Raw genomic sequence first — 19,839 nt, forward strand, 5'->3', positions numbered from 1 at the left:
AGTATTTTACCATGGCAATAATTGTCAATAATTTTCTCATTTGTAATAAACGCTAATACTGATGATAGCTATCATTTATATAGTGCTTTAAAGTTTACAAAGCACTTTGTAAATATTAGCACATTTTGTCCTCATAACCATCCTGGGAAGTCCATGATATTATGATACTCATTTTACAATTTAAAAAACTTGAGGTAGGCAGAGGTTGAGTGAATTGCCCAGGATCACACAGCTAATAAGTCTTTGAGTTTGGATTTGAACTGAGGTCTTTCCGACTCCATGTCCTGCACCCTACACACTGTGCCACCCTAGTTGCCTCAAGTGCATCTTTTCCACTCTGTCAGTTAAGTTTAATAATGACCTACAGAGAAATGTAGACTCAAAGAATCCTGGATTTGAAAGTGAGCTTAGATGCCATGTAATTAAACATTATGAGAAGATAGCAGGCAACTGACACTCTACAGCAGACTACATCCAAATTCATAAAATTGACTGAAAAGAACAGAGAATAGATAATCCCACTTTTTACTGCTAAGTAAGCAAAAACAGACAGATCATTTGGTAAAGTAAAACAGTATGAAAAGCAGGATTATCACCCAAAAGCTTGTTTTCATGCATATGTAAAAATCATAGAATATCTCTTGAATGCTAGAATAGAGATAATTTTGTCCAACAACCTCTGATTATAAATATTAACTGAGGTGTAAAACAAGAAAACTTAGTTTGTTAGAGGTGATAGTCGCTGTCATGGAGAGTGTCCAATGCTGAGGCAATGAAAGAGAGATTCCTTTTGGTTGGTAATGTTCTTCAGATGATACTCTAAGCAGATAATATGGTACTGATTGCATCAAAGTTCTTCTATATCAAATGAAATCAAACAAAAAGCATGTAAGTACTTACTACATTCTAGGCATTGTCTCTAACTGGAGTTCCACCTATTTATGTTAAGACAAAACAAATGAATAAGTAATATTGATGGTCCACATCTGCAGTTGAATAGGCAGCCTCTCTCTGGCTGGGCTATTGGTACATATCATTTGACAAACACTGCAGATAAGTTAAAAAAGTGAAGATGTAGCTGGATTGTTTTTATGAAATGATTAATTGGAAGACAATGAAATGCAGTCTGCACAACTAGTGGTAGTACCATATCAATGAAGTCACAGATTCACCAAAGTATCAAAGAAGCATCCCAACCAGCTTCATCTCATTCTGAACTTAAGTGCTCCTGACATTATTCTTAAAGGACTGTTCCACATGTTTCATCTTATTTTTTTTGTTGTTGTTGTTGTTGCATTGCTCTCCATTCTTTAGTACACATCTCATTAAAATCTAGGCTTATTAACAAATTCCTTATGCCTCTATTTTCCTTTTTCTTTCTCATTGGAATTGTTTCCATTTGTGATCTCAGAATTTCATTCTTGAGAGCTCCATCTTTCTTGGAATCAGCTGTCTCATAAGAATTTTAATCCATAGGATACTATTTATCCCTTCTCTGAACCATTTTCAACAACTAAGCAACCAGATATTTCTGACCATACTTTTTGGTCAAAATTAGGTTTAGATTAAAAGGTTCAATTGTTCCTTCCTTCATGTTTTGAAGGATGAAATGATTTTTAGGGGATGAAAGGGAGAGACAGAGAGAGACAGAGAGACAGAAAGAGAGAAATGTTCACATAATTTAATTCTAACTCATCACTATTAAGTTATGCCTCCATGTGGGGTTTTAATCTTTTTACCAAATTCCTCATATCCAGGTGGCTTATGGTATGATCTAATGACAACATTTCTTCTATTCCTGTCTCAGTTAAGCTTCACTTAGGAATCTCTTAAAGTTGCAATAATCCCGGCATTTGACAAAATGACCTTAAGGTTACAAACAATTATTAACATCTACCTCATTTTTCATCATTTTTATAAATTTATTACTTTTTTAAACTATTTCCCATCATATCCCCCAAAGAACTTTTGGAGGGATCTTATCTTTTTGTGTCCTGGACCATTTTAGCAATGTGATAAAGCCTATAGACCCCTTCTCAGAAGGTTTTTAAGTTCATAGGATTACAAAGGAAGCCAATTATATTGAAATAGTTATCAAAATATTAAAAAACAAGGGCTTTAGGTTAAGAACTTCTGTTTTATTCCCAATTAATTCTGAGTAAGCATGACTATTACTTTTGATAGTATCATTTTATTATATTTTAATATTTTTTTTTAAATTCCTTTCTTGAATAGGAATAATCTCTTCCTTGAATGGAAACTAGAATTCTAATTTCTATTCATCAGGCTATATAAGAATTGAGAATAAACTCACCTTGTTTCTATTATTAGGAAAAGGTAGATTAATTAGTACATGTAGTGTTGATAACATACTGTGAAACCTAAAAAAAACATATATCCTTTGTAATTTTCATCGTCATTGTTGAGTTTTAGTCATGTCTGACTCTTCATGATCTCATTTGGGTTTTGGTTGCTTTTTTTTGGCAAACATACTAGAGTAGATTACTGTTTTCTTCTCCAGCTCATTTTAGATGAGGAAACTGAGGCAAGTAGAGTTAAGTGGCTTGCACAGTGTCAAACAGCTAGTAAATGTTTAAGGCTGAATTTAATTCAGGAAGGTGAGTCTTCCTGACTCTGGGCCCAGTAAACACTATCCACTTCTACCTAGTTGCTCTAATAATAATAACAATATAATGTTAAGGCAGTTTTGCTTCCTGTTTTGAGGAAATATATTTTGTGAGAAAAGGAGAATTTGTTTGGGAAGTATGTCTTGTTTCAAAATAAAATTTATCATTAAAAAATATGAAATAAAAAAGTAGACTGGATTTGAACACTAATTTCAAAAAATAATCACTGATATTAAAGTAATACTTTATGATTTCAAAGCACTTCACCCACATTATTTCATTTAATCTATAGAATTAGCTGTGATCTCAAAGAAATTATTTAACTTCCTTGCATGCTAGTTTCCTCATATATGAAAAAGAGGCAATAATATTCACTTATCCAGCACTCATTACAGTGCCTTGCACAAAGCAAAGCTCTTAAAAATGCTTATTAACTGGCTGACAAAATTGTTGTGAGGAAAACTCTTTGAAAAATTCAAAACAGAAAATAAATATAATTTTTATTATTATACTCATTTTACAATGAAAAACTGAGGAGTAAAAAAAAAAGGAGGTGACTTGCTACATTTTGGTCACATAGATAACAGATATTCTGTTTCCTTCTGGATAATTCTTTCCATTATACAACCTTTTCAAGAATGAGGACACTTTAAATCTCAAAAATACATAATTTCTCTTCATCATATATTAATCATCAATATATTATTTGAATGAGAATATACATAATCTGTAATATAAGCCATTATATGTTCTATAATATTTACAAATGATTTTGTTTTGTTAATCATTGTAGCATCTACATATATGTGAAAAATAGTATGTAAAACATTACTTACTCAGTTTTTAAAAGTTTCATTTGTATATCTATTATCCTGAGTCATTTAATGAAAAGAGATCTTTTGTGATAAATCTTCAAGAACCACTTCATCATACCATACTGTTAGTAATCCATTCATTTATTAGTATTGAAAATAATGTATTTCTCCACCTCTTAGTTATTTTTGATACCATGCCAGCTTTAATAGCTATTTACCTAAGTATGTAGCTCAAGCAACAATTTGTATTCAACATACAGAAAAAGGTAGCATACCACTCTCTAGAACACAATGTTTTGTGTTTTGTTGTTGTTGTTGTTGTTGTTGGGGGTTTTGGAGGGGTAGGGGAAGGGGAATTGTAGAATAGTCAATTGTTTATTTATAAGGATTTGCACCATAATGTCATAAACTTGGAAGAGTCACAATTTTCAATCTGTCTGCAAGTATGCAATAGAAGTGATTATAGACAATTATTCTTTCAGTTGCTAGGAAATCATAAATAAATTCCCTTATTTTATACATTTTTTGAAGTAATATAACTTTAGTGCAATATCTTATAGCAAATTTTAAGTCGTATGTTGAAACTTACAGTATTACTTACCCTTCTTCAGTTTCTTAAAGACTGAATCAAAGTTTTCCAAGTAATTTCTCCAAGTATTACTCATTATAAATACTTTTGAGATATTTTAAATATGTGAAATGGAACAAAACAAGTACTTCACCAAGTAATATTTTCCTTGGAGAGCGGGTGTGTATGTTCTCACTTTCTGAGATTAAAAAACCCTGCTCAGACCAATGGAGATAACTAGTATCATTTGCTTTGGGAATATGAGGATGGGCAGTTCCAGATGTCCATCTCCAAGACAAATGAACTCACCCCTGGATAGACATGTTGGGGAGAGCAGTGAGGAATTTTCTTTCATTTTAAGTCAAAGCCCCTTTGGAAGCAGTGTGGTTAACCTCTTGGATCCCAAACCTTTAGCTTGCTCCTTACCTACCAGTACTATGGGCCAAGCTCAGACTTCCTGGCTTTCAGAACATTATCTCATTTCTGGTCTTTAGGTCCTTGTTTCTAGATCCTGGCCTTTCACTGGCCATTGCTCCCAAGCATAATGGGTCATTGGGGAAAACTAACCCTCACACCTTTAATGTCAATCCCCACTCCCCAGTGTTTTACCATGTATTTAAGATGCAGCACAACACAGAAAAAAGTAGTATTGGGCATATAGTCAAAACACCTGGACTTGAATCATCATTATGTTTCAAACTATGTGATCTGGGCAAATTACTTAATATCTCTGGGCCTGAGAGGACTGGACCTCCAGCTGAGTTCTTTGCTTAAAAGCCTGCTGTGGGACTTCTTTTGTTGATTCCATTTCTTAGACTCTTAATTCCTTCAAAACTCACATAGCATTTTCTGCATGAAGCCTTTACTGATTCCTCCATCTATAATTGCTCACTGCCCGCCCATTACCTCATATTTATTTTTTGTGTAATTTTGTATGTGTAATCTCACCAAATAATATGTAAACTCCTTTTGTCTTTGTTTCTCCAGTGTCTGGGAGGTCATCAGGGTTTAGTGACTGGCTTATAGGGAAAACTGGCCTCCAAACTAGGCCTACCTGATTTCAAGTCTTTTCTTGGATATATCCTTGCCATATGATCATGGGCAAGTCATCTAACCTCCCAGTGCTTCAGGCCACACTACGAGTTATAAAGAAAATGTTGGTTTTCATTGGTGGAGGGAATTTCTTCCCCAAGAATTCCCCTGGATCACTAAAATCGTATTTCCAGTCTAATTCTAGTCTCTGTCACCTTAACATTGAATTCTTGAAACTAATGCCACCAGTTATACCAGTAAGTATAAGTTGTGGTGAATCCAACCCAAGACAAAAAACAAATTGTACGTCTGGTTGAGGAGCAGCCTAATCATGCTCGAGAAGTTTCATCTCTATCCTGTTAACCACTAGATGATGATATACTTTTTTGACCACAATAATTCATATAGCCATCTAGTAATGGATGAGAGATTATCATTTGTTCTATGGAAAAGGATTCCCAGATATATGAAATCTTTGGAGTACTGAAGTTGAAAACACTTTAAAAGTCTTGTGATTATGGTTATCTATAGGCTGTAATTATAGTGTGAGCTTCTACAACTTTTAGTCACTTTTTCTACAATGCCCTCTGCATCCTGTGTATTTTGTGAGCTCATTAGATTTGGAGTCAGCAACAGAGTATCATTTATATCGGATGGTAATAAAAGGCTAGTTTGTTTTCCTTTTAGACCCATGTGGTATCATAATCATGAAATTGATCTCTGACCCAAATGCCCAGGACCTGAAAAAAACCTTAGAAATCTTAATGAAAATCAGACAGTACACCTCAAAGAAACTAAATTCATTCTGCCTCTCCTTTTTGGCTTGGATTTCAAGAAATTTGTGTATATAGAAAAGTGCTATTTGCTCCAGGAGGAACCCTGTGTTCCCCTTGCCTTTTGTATAACAAACAAATCCCTTGATTTGTACTGAGGAAGGACAAATCCCTTGATTCAGAGGGATCTTTCTTTATGAACCAAAAACACAATAAAGTACACAACCTGATATTTAAGCTCAAAAATATTTTAAAACGGGGAAGCTAGGTGGCGCAGTGGATAGAGCACCAGCCCTGAAGTCAGGAGGATCCGAGTTCAAATCTGGTCTCAGACACTTAACACTTCCTAACTGTGTGACCCTGGGCAAGTCACTTAACCCCAGCCTCCAAAAAAAACCAAACATATATTTTAAAACTATCATTGTCACTATTAACAAATATATATTGAGAAGTGGCCCTGGAGAAAGTCTTGTAGGTTCAAGGGCATAAGACAATTTTTACTCTCAAGAACTTGCCATCTAGTTGAAACTGTAGAATGGTAAAGCTATAAGGTTTTAGGGATCTCTTAGTCCAGTTGCTTCATTTTATAGATTATGAAATAGAAACCCAGTGACATTAAGTAATTCATCCATACAAAATGCCACAATAGATCTGGAACCTAGATCTCAGATATCTGACACTGAGTATAAAGTTCTCTTTGCATTGAATTCTGATGGCTCCATATACAAGTAAAAATACCTATGTATGCTTTGGTGAACATATAATTTTGGATCAAGTATCATAGATATATATAGCTGAAAGGGACCTCAAAGATTATGTAATCCAACTTCTTTTATGAATGAGAAAACTAAAGCTTAAAGGAGAAGGTTATCATTTTCCTGAGCTCATACAGGAAGTACAAAATTCAAATCCACTCCAGAGAATTCAATCCAGATTGGGATTCTTCTAATCCATACTGCCTTCTAAAGTCATCCATAGATGGAAAGTCATCCTTGATGTTTTCCTAACTCACTTTTAGCTGCAAGCCCCTTTTTTTCTTTCTCCTAATCTCACAGTCCTTGCTCCTGAATATTTGTGCCATGTTCCACTGTCCATCGTAACACAAGCATTTAGGATGATCTCTTTCTTCAACTCAGGGCTTTATTACTAGGAAACCAAGTTACTGTAATCAGATAATGTTACATCAAATGGTGCAAAGCATGACTCGCAGCTGAGACAACCTCTCTATTTAGTTTCTAGGACTTCTCTCAAAATATATGCAGCTGTAAAACACACACATACACACACACACACATGAGTTCAGTTATAATTAATTCAACTTTGATACCTCCATTTTTCTTTCTTTAGCTTCTGGTCACCCTCACTGCTTCTTCTGCCACCTTGAACTTGGCTCTGACCGGGAAGTGCCTTCCAGATTTGTTCGCCACGTAAATGTTGAGTTCAACATGCCAACCACTTCTGCCTCCAAAGCCACCGTCAGATCCATCTCTGTGGAAGACAAGACTGATGTCAGGAAATGGGTCAACTATTCTGCACACTATAGCTACAAGGTAGCATTATTTGGGATTGGCAAACATTCTTAGATGCTTTTGTCTATTTTTCACCCACCACCACCTTCTCTATCTCAAGAGTCTCACCTACTTCAAAGCTTCATCGTGGATTCAAAAGGTTGAAACAGATCCTATCAAGCTGAAAATGTTTTGTGTATGGAATCAATAATAATATATAGTTCTAACTTCTGAAGACATGTCCCCTGGATAATAGCTTCCTAATTGGTCTCCCTACCTCAAATTTCCCTCCACTTTAATCTACCCTCCAAATAATTTCCAAAATGATTTTCTTCAAAGTGTTGATCTGATCATGTCATTCCACTATTTAATAAACTCCAGAGGCCTTCTGTTGCCTTTAGAATCAAACACAAATTCCTTGATTTGTCTCTTAATGCCTTTTACAATTCATCTTTCCAATTGTATTATAAATTACTCTCTTCCCTGCTCCCCAGAGTTTAACCCAACTCCTCCTTATGTTCCTTGTGCAAAACTATTTGTCCCCTCTGTGCCCCTGCAGTGGTCATTTTTCATTCTTGCAATGTTCTTCCTTGTCACTTGTTCCCGTTACAATCTCTTCTTTGCTTCAAAACATAGCTCAGGTATGACTTTCTATATGAAGCTTTTTTCTAATTCTTTCATCTGCTATTGCCCACCTCGCCTCCTGAAATATTACCTCATATTTATTTTGTTTATATTTAATATACAAGTATATAATCTTATATGTATGTATATAGATATGCATTTATATGTATGCACATAGATATATACATGCATATGTGTGTGCATGTAGATACACACACACATATATATTTATGTGTGTATGTATATATGTTTGTTACATACATGTAGTATACCCTGATAGAAGGGTCAGAATGAAAACTCCTTGAGAGGAGGAGCTATATTTCACAATGATTAGAAAACTGGTCTCAAAACCAGGAACATATGGGTTCACTCCCATCTTTGACACATATGGGCTCCGGGACAATAGACAAGTCACCTGATTTCTCAGTGCTACTCTGTGGTTAAAGGTTGCAAAGAAAAGTGCTGACCTGCATTGTAGAAGTTTCCTCTCCCAGGCCTTCCCTAAATGAATGACATTACAGCACAGGACAATCCCAGGCTCAGTCCCTGTGCCTAACAGAGTGACTGGCAGATAGTAAGCATTCAAATGCTTCTTGATTAAATGATTAATCAACTTCACAAAGGCTCATCAAACTTTGACTTTAAGTTTGACTGGGGATTTTTTTAGCTATAATAATTTGCTTAAGTAATTATTAGTGAGTAGAGATTTTTGCTTATCTGCTTCATTGGAGGGACTTACCAGTGAAATCAAGGATATTGCAAATGAAGGAGTATTTCCCCCAGACAATATTTCATCCCCTTTCTTGCTACCAATGACAGATGGAAAAATCTGCTTTCATGCTGAAATAGTAGGACATTATGGGATAGAATAGGAAAAAAAAACTATAATTGTAAAATGACAGATTGGGTTTAAAAAAAAAAAAAAAGGCAGAGAGGGATTAAAAACTTCCCTATATTTTGTATCCTCAGTACTTAGAACATACTAGTTTCTCTACAAATTCTTTTTGAATAAATTCATTCATGTTTACTTCAGTCTTCCCACCATTACTGAAGAAAGATATTTGAAGTTTATGATTTAATTTATGATGCAGGGAAGAGAAATTGAAGGTGGCAGAGTTGTGGCAAGCCAAGTTAGGAATTTAAAGCAAAAATTGTTGCTGCAGGAGTGGTTGTTATGAACCTGAGAATAAAAGTAGGAAATGTTCAGTCTTCTCCCTTTGGCTTGCCATCATTGACAAACACAATGGTTGGTTAAAGAAATTTCTTGATATATCAGAAAAGCCATGTTGTAGGAGAATAACTTTATTATAGTGTTCTGAGATATATACAAAGCTAGGTGGGTTTTTTACAAAGATTGGGTATAAGATAGTAAAGAGAATGATTTTCAAAAGAGAAAAGGAATTATTTATTTAAGGAATATAAGAGACAGTAACTGTAATAACTATTCCTTATCTTTGTATGGTACTTTTTTCCATAGTGTTTTCACTTTGTCATGTTTCTGATGCCAAATTCCCTAACCACCAGAAAGAACAAGAGCTCCCTCTTGTGGGATTTTTTTTAGCCCTAGAACTCACAAAAAGTTATCCATATATTAGCCTATCCATGTATTTTATTGTATATACATTACCAAGGATATTGATTAAAATTCCAATATACTCAAGACGTACTTCAGTGTCCTCATTTTGATATGGAGGTGTTCCTGAGTTTTCCAAGGCTCTGCTGGCAAAGTATAAAATCTGGTTTGTCCTACCAAACTGGAAAGGCTTCAAGAACAGGCCAAATAAAAGGTTGTATATATGTCTTCTAGAGACCAGCCACATAGTATTCAGAGACTCATCACCAGAAGGTTAATCAAGGGTGATGAATATTTTCAGCTTCAGAAAAACATGAATATCTAACAATAAGATGTATATCCACCCCAATGAAATAACACATACTTGGAGCTGCCATAAGAACAACTTTATGATGTCCCAGTATTCTAAACTTTATACCATTTGATATAACAAAAGTTCTTACTATATCTTTGTCTCTTTAACAACATAATTCCAATTATACCATGTAAGTATAAAGCTTCAGGATTTTATACAAAATGTGGGCAAGTCACCATATACCTTGCAATTCAGAAGTTCTTTGAAGGATTTGAGGTAGAAAAATAAAATATGATCAAATGAACCCCAAAAGTTTTATTTTGTTCAATAAGGCCTTAATATTTTCATTTTAAATAGGATTTAGTTCAAGACTCTTTGTAAAGAAGGATTTTTATAAGATCACCAAAACAATGGACTTTAATAGGGGGTGGAATACTTTTACATGTAACTTGATGGGGAAAAAAGAGGCACATGATAGTCAGCTGGCCTTTGATCAGAATGATCCTTTGAATTTTGTGTCTGTTTTTGCATTAGAGTCTCCCATTCTTTTTGGAGGGAGAAGGTAATTTTATAGCTTTAAAAAGTATGCTATTCTTAAATACTGAAGTTCAGATTTATCTACCCTCTAAACATTGTTTCATGTGGCTACAAACTTCTACAGTCCCTGACCTCAATGAATTTACAATCTAATTAGATCAGAACTTTTTGGAATTATAGAATTTTGAAATTAGAACCTTAGGGATCTTCCAAGCCAACACTCTGATTTTACAGAAAAGGAAGCTGAGGCCCAGAGAGTTTATATGACTTTTTCAGAGTAATATAGTAGTAAGTAACAGAACCAAGAGAATAGGGTTTTGGGGGGCCGCTAGGTGGCATAGTGGATAGAGCACCAGCTTTGAAGTCAGGAGAACCTGCGTTCAAATTTGGTCTCAGACATTTAACACTTCCTAGCTGTGTGACCCTGGGCAAGTCACTTAACTTCATTTGCCTCAGCAAAAGAAAGAAAGAGAGAAAAAGAAAGGAAGAAAGAAAAAGAGAAAATGGGGTTTTCTAAACTCTGAGAAAATGTTCATCATCATCATCTATGCAATGGAAATTAGGAATATTCATTCTAATAGCTTTTGTAAGAGAAAAGTTATAATATGGAAAATTAAGTTCCTTCCCCACACTTTTTTAAAGTAGAAAAATTAAGTTACATCTGTAAGACAATGGTTGATTTTCAAGTAAATATTTAATAAAAGTCTCTCCTTTAAACCTCTAAAAGATATGGAGGCTGGATGATATATTTATGCTGAAATGGCTTGTCTCCTATCAGTTAGATAAAGAGCTAGAAGCTACCTAAGAAATAGCAAAAGGGACCATGTCAGTTTCTTTGAGGGGGCCCCCAACCCCAGACTGGGCACTTTCGTATATATTATCTCATTTGAACATCACAACAGTATTATGAAAATCAAGTGGGATCAAGGAAGTATTACTATGCTGATTTTACAGATTAAAACAGACTTGAAGAGATTAACCCTTGCCCAATTAGTAAGTCATACTCTGGTTTCAGACCTATGTCTTTGATACTAAGTCCAGTGCTCCTGTTTCCATACTCTGCAACCTTTTGTTTGCATTATAAAACACTAAGATGACTAACACTGTGTGAGAAAAGTATTAGCAATGGTTGTCTTCAATGGTCTATCATTCTTAACTATATTCAGTTGGGAGGTAATTAGGAATAAGGATCAACTATTTGAATAGTTCCTGACTTTATAGGCCACATTTTGGCCATTAGAATTCTTTACGTCACTAAATTTCAAGTACTGCAGAATGGAAATTGGGAATTAAGGGGGAAGATTTTAGTTTGGACCCAACTTATATATATTGACTGCTGATGCATCTTTGCTAGAGATGCATCTTAAGTGAAGCCTAGGGAGAACAAATTGAAGATCTTAGAAAAAGATCCATGGAATTGTTGGGTGATAATGGTACATTGAAAACCAAAGTTTGGAAGTCTAAGAGGTCAACCATGTTGGAAATAATATTGATGGTACCTAACATTTACATAGTGCCTCCTCTGTGCTAGACACCAGGCTAAGTGCTTTGCAAATATTATCTCATTTAATCCTTACAACAACGCTGGAAAGTAGATACTGTTCTTATCTCCATTTTATTATACCCATTTGGAGGAAACTGAAACAAACATAGGTAAAGTGATTTGCTCAGGATCACAGAGGTAATGTCTGAGAATGGATTTGAACTCAAATCTTCCAACTTCAGGAATAAGAAAGTCTACTAGTTAAGCCACTTTCTGGTTGTGTGATGTAGGGCATCTCTTTGGGCCTCCATTTTCTCATTAAAAAAAAAAAGAGGATAATAGTATTTATGTCAGTTTCCATGGCATAAATGAGGATGAGCATTTTCTCAGACTTCAGAGAAGCAATCCCTTTTCTCTTGGTTCTGTTACTTACTACTATGTTATTCTCACAGAATTATTGTGAAGAGCAAATGAAAGAATGAATGTAACCCTCCTCCCCTTGGAGGTCTTCATGTATAGGTTAAACAACTACTTTGGGAGTATTGCTAGAAGGAATTCCTGTAAAGATACGAAATGGATGGAAAATTTTGATTTGTAATAGCCAAAGAATAATATTCGTGTGAATTGTTATTATAGAGAGAATAGGGGAGAAACTATTTGCCCTTTGGCTCCCATTATGCTTTTGGATGGGTACTGAAGATATGAGACCACAGGAAGGAACTGCAATGGTTTGTTTTCAGTAAACTCTGATCCTGGTTGAGGCTGAGGTAAGCAGGTTGAAGCTATAGAGATACTTTTAATTTTGATAACCATAGGAAGCAGTGTGATAGTAGAAAAAAGAATGAATTTGGAAAGAGAATTTGGGTCCAAATCCTAGGTGTGCCATTTTCTGCTCATGTGGGCTTGAATATTTCATATGACCTCTCTGGGTCTGACTTCCCTCACCTTGTAAAAGATTCCTACTAACTCTAAATCTATAATCCTACTTCCAGATGGATCTATTGACTGGATTAAACTATACTCAATGATCCGTGGGATAATGTGGGAAAGAAACTGGTATATAGAGATGTCCCCACTACTACTCCTGACATTAACACACTACCTGTCTAGTGTTCTCATCACTGGATTTAATCTGTACATCCAACCCCACCCATTGGAGAGGATACTGGGGACCACAGCAAATCATAGGATCACAGATTTAATCAATCAGTATGTCAGTTAATAAGCATCTATTATGCATTTACTCTATGACAGGTACTAAAGGGAGAGGGAGGAGAGAAAGTGGTCCCTAGCCTAAAGGAACTCATTCTAATAGGCATACAAGACACAAACTACATAAAAGATACATGTACTCTAAATGTGAGGTAATCTCAGAGAGAACATACCAACAGTAGGAGGAGGAGAGAGAAGGAAGGGGGACTAGGAAAAGCTTATTGAAGATAACATTTGAACCCAAATCTTCTGAGAAGTTAGGAGCTAGAGGTGAGGAGAGAAAGCCTTCTAGGCATAAGGGACAGCCAGTGAAAGCTCAGAGTTGGAAGATGGAATATCAGTTTCATTCTCTGTGTGTGAAATACTGTTTGTATCACCCAGGAGACCTTGAAAATAAAAACAACAAAAAACTCCTCATTTTTGATACTTTAAGATAGATATGTAAATACTCCTTTGGCCACATTTTACCAGAAAATTATGAACAACAAGAAGGTCCATGTGGCTGGTTCATTGAATGTGTGGAGGGAAATAAAATAGGAGAAAATAGAAAGATTTTTTAAAATACTATGTTGTGAAGAACTTGCTAGAGAGAGTAGACAGAGGACATACAAAAGACATATTGTGAAGGTAGAAAGGAAAAGACACTATAACAGGATTAAAAGGAATTTAGTCTATTACTCCTGCATTTTACAGATGAGAAAACTGAACTCCAACATCACACAGGTTATGACAAGCAGGATTTTAACCCAGGCCCAAATCCAAAACCTTTCCCGTTATACATAACCACCTCAATAAATGCTTAAAGAGGTTTGCTTTTTCCTTTTTAAAAAAAAAATTATATTCTTTCCTATTTAAATTGTTTTCTTGGCAGGTGGAAATTGAACAGAAACAGAATTTGAGATCAGAATTTGAAGGAGATGAAATTGAAAATCCCAAGGAGTGTGGAGTACAATGAACAAGACCTACTGCACCGAAGCAATGATGGTTTCTCATCCTGCCTAATAGAAGTACAAGTCAGTACTTTACCACAACCATTCTTCAATGTGGCAGTGTTTTGGAATTCCCTGCTCACAACCTCCTGGATTAAGACAGGAAACTGAATAGTGGTTGGTTTGACAAGACTGGTTGGCTTTAGATTATGAATTGAACATGTAGTTCAATTGACTTTGGGGGCTTACTGTCCAATTAAGCCTGCCTATCTCCCTGATTTTTCTCTGCTTGCCTTTCAGAAGTGATGTGTGGTATGTAGACTGCTTTAGACATAACTCCTTCCATCTCAGAGTTGGAATATTTCTCTATGGTATTTTTCTATCCCTTGTGTGTTTCCTTTTAAAAAGAGAAAGAGATGGTTATGTTGGGGATTGTGTGGGGGACACATATTCCTGAGGGATAAATTCACCAAGTACTAATATCTCCCATCTCTTTAGTTTAGGAAAAATTCAGAAGAGATATAAAACCAATGTGGTGTTCTTCTTATCTGGGCCTCTTTGATGTTTCCCCTCATCCTTTAACTCTAAACACTAAACTACAGCAAGATTTCAAAGTCATTTTTAGACTTCACTTTAGAAACACTTTTTTTATCCTTCTAAGATTTCAGTTCCATAAACTTGCCCTTACAAGGCTGTTCGCACTAGGTTATAGTAGGAATTCAAGACAAAGGCCCAGGAGAGTAGTTTTTAAAGATTAGATCAGTAGTCCTATGCCAGGGAATCATTTGAAAGGAAAGAAAGTTTATTTGAATAAAATCTTTTTCAGCCCAGGGCATTAGTCACCAGTTTATATTCTTAGAGGAACACTTTCATTCAGTGTGTAAAATAAATATTGTTTGTATTTAGGAGAATCTTGAAAATAAAACAATGACAAAAACGTTTCCTTATTTATACTTCAGAGCAGATATGCAGGTACTTCTTAGCATCTTCATTTCATCTGAAAATAATTTTTAAAAACACTTAAAAAAATTTAATTTACACAAATGTGTCCAAAATATCAGTAACATGATAAAATTGTTGTTTGTCCTTTTTAACAAGTCACTAGTAGCAAAGATCAGTTTAATAGAGTGGTTTTGTTTTTGAACGTAGAATCCTGGTTCTGAAGACATTGCTTTTGGAGCGCTAAATTTTCTCAGCACTTCTCTTACCCTTAGCCATACTAAGTGCCACTTCCTCCACCTCCCCCATGTACTATAGTTTTGTCTGTCAAAAGCATAATTAGATTTTCCTTCTTTTGGGTTGAGGGGTTTGCTTACTCTTGGCCCTCCCTCCCATCCTCATCATCCTTCCACAATGAAAAACATAGTACCTTTTAGCAAGTACTCAGATGGCATAAAACTATTAGAAGTAGGTAGAACACTGGACAAATCAGGAACAGATATTTTAAAAATTGACAGACTGAAAAAAATGAGGCAAAATTAACTAAATAAATGTAAAATCCCATGCTTTCAAAAAAAAAAAAAAAAAAGCACACAAAGAGGAGAAAAAAATATAGCTAACCTAATAGCAATCCATGTTGGAGGGAAAACAGATGTGTGCATTTAGTTCATGATGAAGTCAGCATAGGCAAACATTATGTCATGGCTGCTTTAAAAAACTAATAACATTCTTAAACTTCATTAATAGAGAGGGTATGCTGTCCAGAAAAGTTAGCAATAAACACATTCTTTTCCACTGGGTAGCCCACATTGGTTAAGTTAAATTACAAGTTTGAGTATGTCCACAAGGGGGAGACCAAAGTAATGCAGGGTATAAGAACTATTGTCATCTGATGATCAATTGAAGCAACTGGAAATGTTGAGCCTGGAAAAAGAAATGATTCCTGACTTCAAGCATTTGAAGGGCTGTTACCCAGAAGAGGGATTAGTTTTATGGCTTGTTTTTTGTTTCTTGTTTTTCCGCTTGACTCCAGGGAATAGAACAGAAAATTCCTAAAATCTTTCTGCTGTCAAGGTCATTAGTTCAGCCACAAAAAAAGAGAGAGTGAGTGTTTTACATTTACTTCGTACTTACCCTGAAATCATTAAGCTACTGTGACTTTAAGTCCCATTTAGGGGCTTCTTGGCTTGGGGCATTGGCCCCAAGGACCATGGCCTTTGTAAATTAGCCTTCATTTTTGATGTGCATACTTTCTGATTGCTTTAGAAGGGAATTTTTATACATGGCTTCGAAGAGTCTTCTCTGTGTCACTAGATTATGGAGTGAGACTTTTTTATTAGTCACAACACAGATCAAGCAATTCCACAGGTTGTTACTTTTTTTTTAATTCCCTTGTTTTAGGTCTATTACTTTACTCATTAACCCAAGTAAAAGGCTAAGAAATGAACTCAGGAGGACCTGACACAGAAGCACATCTAGTTCAGGTACTTTTTGAACCATTCATTCCCTCCTCCTTAAACTCTTGCTCATCCTGACCATTTCTTATATTTTATCTGCATTTTTTTTTTTTTTTTTGGTTATTTCTGGTCACTTTCAGTCTTCCTTTTTTTCTTTCTATAACTGCCAGGACTCATAACATATGAAATGTAAATAAAGATATTTTTCACCTTTCAAATATGAAATCATTTCTATTTTTATACAGTTTTTGAGGGGGGGGGAAAGTGGGGAAGGTGACAGAAGTGTGATTTTATTTTCCCAGATAATTGTTTATACTAAATGAACTCAGTCCATACTAGGATTTTTAAGAAATAAATTAATAATCTTTAGTTTACTACTCCTTTTGGGTGAGATATAGAAGAGATGAGGGCAAGGGGACCAATGGAGACTTTGCCTCTATTAAGAATTTTAAATACTCTTAAAATATTTTCTTCCTCTCACTTCTAAAAGCAGATAGGCAAAAGTCTTCACCTAACTAATTTCTAATTGCCCTTTAGTCCCTTCTCAGAAGGAATGAAAATAAAAGCTTCATTAATCCTCACCTGTGCCTCAGTGAAAGCTCATGCTAAAGTAAGAAATGCCTCCTATTTCCCAAAGGAATTCAATCATTCTTCTCCCACCCTTTTCCATTTCCCAATGGTAAACAGCACTTATCTCATTTAGGGACTGTTGTATTTATTATGCCCTCTTCTTCTTAGTCAAAGGATAGTAAAATAGAGATTATCTTTTCAGTTCAAGGCTTTGGACTCAGTTTGGACTCTCTCACAGTTAGAATCCAGACACTACAATGTTTATCTGAGAGATGAGCTGAAAGGGAGGGATAGTCTAGTAAAGACGAATATTGGCCTTGGCACATCAGCCTTTTACTTGTGTGATTTTCCTCAGAACCAACCCAGGAATTAAATATAACTTCTCTTATCCAGATTTTTATCTTTCCATGATAATTTAGTAGAGTCTTACCTGATTTGAGAATATATGTATGTGTGTGTGTGTGTGTATATATATGTACAAATAAATATATACACATACAGAGAGAAGAGAGACATCAAATAATTATATTATAATTGATGTCCATGCAATCTGGAAGATAGAACAATGGAATAGTCCACATTTTCCAGAAATAGGGAAGCATTTAAAAATGAAATTTCCTTCCTTCTTACCCCCCAAATAAATATGTATGTAGGTATGTATATACACATGCATGCATATGAAAAATCTCTAGCCAATCTTGACAACTATGTAAATGCCTTTAACCAAGGCTATGAGGTCCAGTCCTCTGAACTCATTTGTTGAGTCCTGAACTCATATCTGTTGGTGCCAGTTCTCTGTAGTGCCTATTCTCTGTAGCTTTGACATCTCATAATTCCTACTCTGGCCAAATTGGGGGTTTTTGTTTGGTTGGTTTTTTAAATTTTTCTACTAGAAAGAAAAATATGTTTTTATGCAAAGTTGTGTACCTTTCTCAGAAGTTATTTATTAAAAGAGAAGGAATGTTTTGTCTCACTGGAGGTTTTACATGGAAAATGGGAGTGATGATGGATTTCATGAAGTGTGTGTATTTTTAAATAAATAATTCAAAGTAAAAAGGCAGTATGAGGTCATCAGATGTTGAAACTAGAAATGGGTCTATTTAGCAAAGATAGTAGATGAAGTATGGTGAATAAAATTTTTATACTATTTAGAGCATATTCAACAGTAATTGAGAGCTACCCTTTTTTTTTTTTTTTTTTTTTAAATTTGAAGGAATAAATGTTTCTCTAGCTTCCTCTGAATTTCTAGATCCAAACAGTTTTCAAAGCCTCAAACCAGTAAGATTGTTTTTGAATATCTAGAGAGACCTCTGCTTTATTCTTCTAAATTTATTGATCCCAAAATTAAGGTGGTAGCCTGTTACTTAAATATACTAGTCTAATGTGCTACGTTAGTAAAATGCCATCTTCACTTTGTTTAAATCACGCCATAGATATACCTGGTATTTTACATCAATTCTTCAGGAAGATATGATAGAACTAGAGAACTTCAGAAAAGCACAGCCAAAATGTCAAATGAAATATAGCAGATTTCATGAATATAGATTCAGAATTCAAGACAAGTTGAACATAGACATAGTCACAAAATCGAAGAATATTGGAATGGTAAGCACCCTTAAATGTTTATATTAAAATGTTAGAATACATCATAAAATGTTATACCTGGAAGGATCATCTTGAAGACTTATTTTTGTCCAAGCCCTTCACCATTATTGATTGTAATTTTACTGATGAGGAAACTGAAGTCACAAGAGTAGAGATGAGCCCAAGGCCAAACAATGACAGCTAGAGTTTAGACCTTGTTTTTGGAGTCTAGAGACCCTGCTCTGAATTTTGTAAGTTTTGTGGCATTGGTCAAGTCATAGCATCTGAGTTTCACCCGTTTCCTCATCTGTAGAGTGACAGGACAGCACTTCTTAAACCATAAAATACTATGAGAATATGAATGGTTGCATGACTACTGCATTTTTAAAAACAGCTTTATGTAGCAAGATTAAACATAAGAATTTCATTACCTTAATAAGTCATAAGGGTTGAAAATAAAGCAGTCAAAAAAGTTTAGATGAATCCATGTATGATAATTCTAAGGGAATGGTTAGTAAACATCCTTAATTTTTTTAAAGACCAAAATCTCATGACTAACATGAGTGATTACTATATAAAACACTTCACCTCTCTAGACCTCAGTACCCTTATCTGTAAAATGAATAGGCCAAATTAGATGATTCCTAAGGTTCCTGCCAGCCATAATATTTTATGATTCTTTTGTAAAATGTCCCTTGATGCCACTTGGTATCCAAAATAACAAATGGATCATGGATCTGACACTGTATGTTATTTCTTGTGTTATTATGAACCAAGGAATTTTTAAATTATAATACAAGTAAAAATTAATTTGTCTTGTTCTGAAATCTTCAATCAGCATTTCCTCTTCCTTAATTGCTACTATTTGCCCAGAATGGAAATAAAGGAAATGCTGTAGTCTGTTGTTCTCCATAAGACTTTTTTAATACAAAAAAAGGTAGGGAGAAATTAGGGGACCAGAGTGGAGTGGAGATAATTAATTGGAGAGTAGCACCTCATGAACTGCTTAGAGTAAATGGGTTTGCCTTATATCTTTGGGGGAACCTAACCTCGAAAAGAGTGGGTAAAATATCAAAAATATTCGAATTAGAAATAACCAGAATATCCTTTAACTGGATTGAATAATGGAAGGCTTTCATTAGATCTTGAAAAGTCTTATCAGGCTAATATTACTTGGCCCCAAATTATTTATATATTCCTATAAAAATGTTTAAGATGGAGAAAAGGGTAAATATATTTGGCACTTTTGTATGAAAAGTAAAACCAAGAGATTTTGCTCTGCCAAACTACCTTTTTACCTTGCCTTGCCTATT

General features: G+C 34.9%; 1 protein-coding gene across 3 annotated transcripts in view; it reads left to right on the plus strand.

The window, feature by feature from the left end:
• The window catches only part of STON2 (stonin 2), a 197,317-nt gene extending 179,319 nt beyond the window's left edge, over positions 1–17,998 (plus strand). For all 3 annotated transcript variants that reach the window (XM_074284892.1, XM_074284893.1, XM_074284894.1), the window contains 2 exons: positions 7,163–7,365; positions 13,919–17,998. In XM_074284892.1, coding sequence (XP_074140993.1) covers positions 7,163–7,365; positions 13,919–14,002 — 287 coding nt within the window. In that variant the 3' untranslated portion in view covers positions 14,003–17,998. The remainder of the gene's footprint in view (positions 1–7,162; positions 7,366–13,918) is intronic.
• The last annotated feature ends 1,841 nt before the right edge of the window (positions 17,999–19,839 follow it).

The sequence above is a fragment of the Sminthopsis crassicaudata genome, chromosome 2, assembly GCF_048593235.1.
Source record: "Sminthopsis crassicaudata isolate SCR6 chromosome 2, ASM4859323v1, whole genome shotgun sequence".
Classification (NCBI taxonomy): domain Eukaryota; kingdom Metazoa; phylum Chordata; class Mammalia; order Dasyuromorphia; family Dasyuridae; genus Sminthopsis; species Sminthopsis crassicaudata.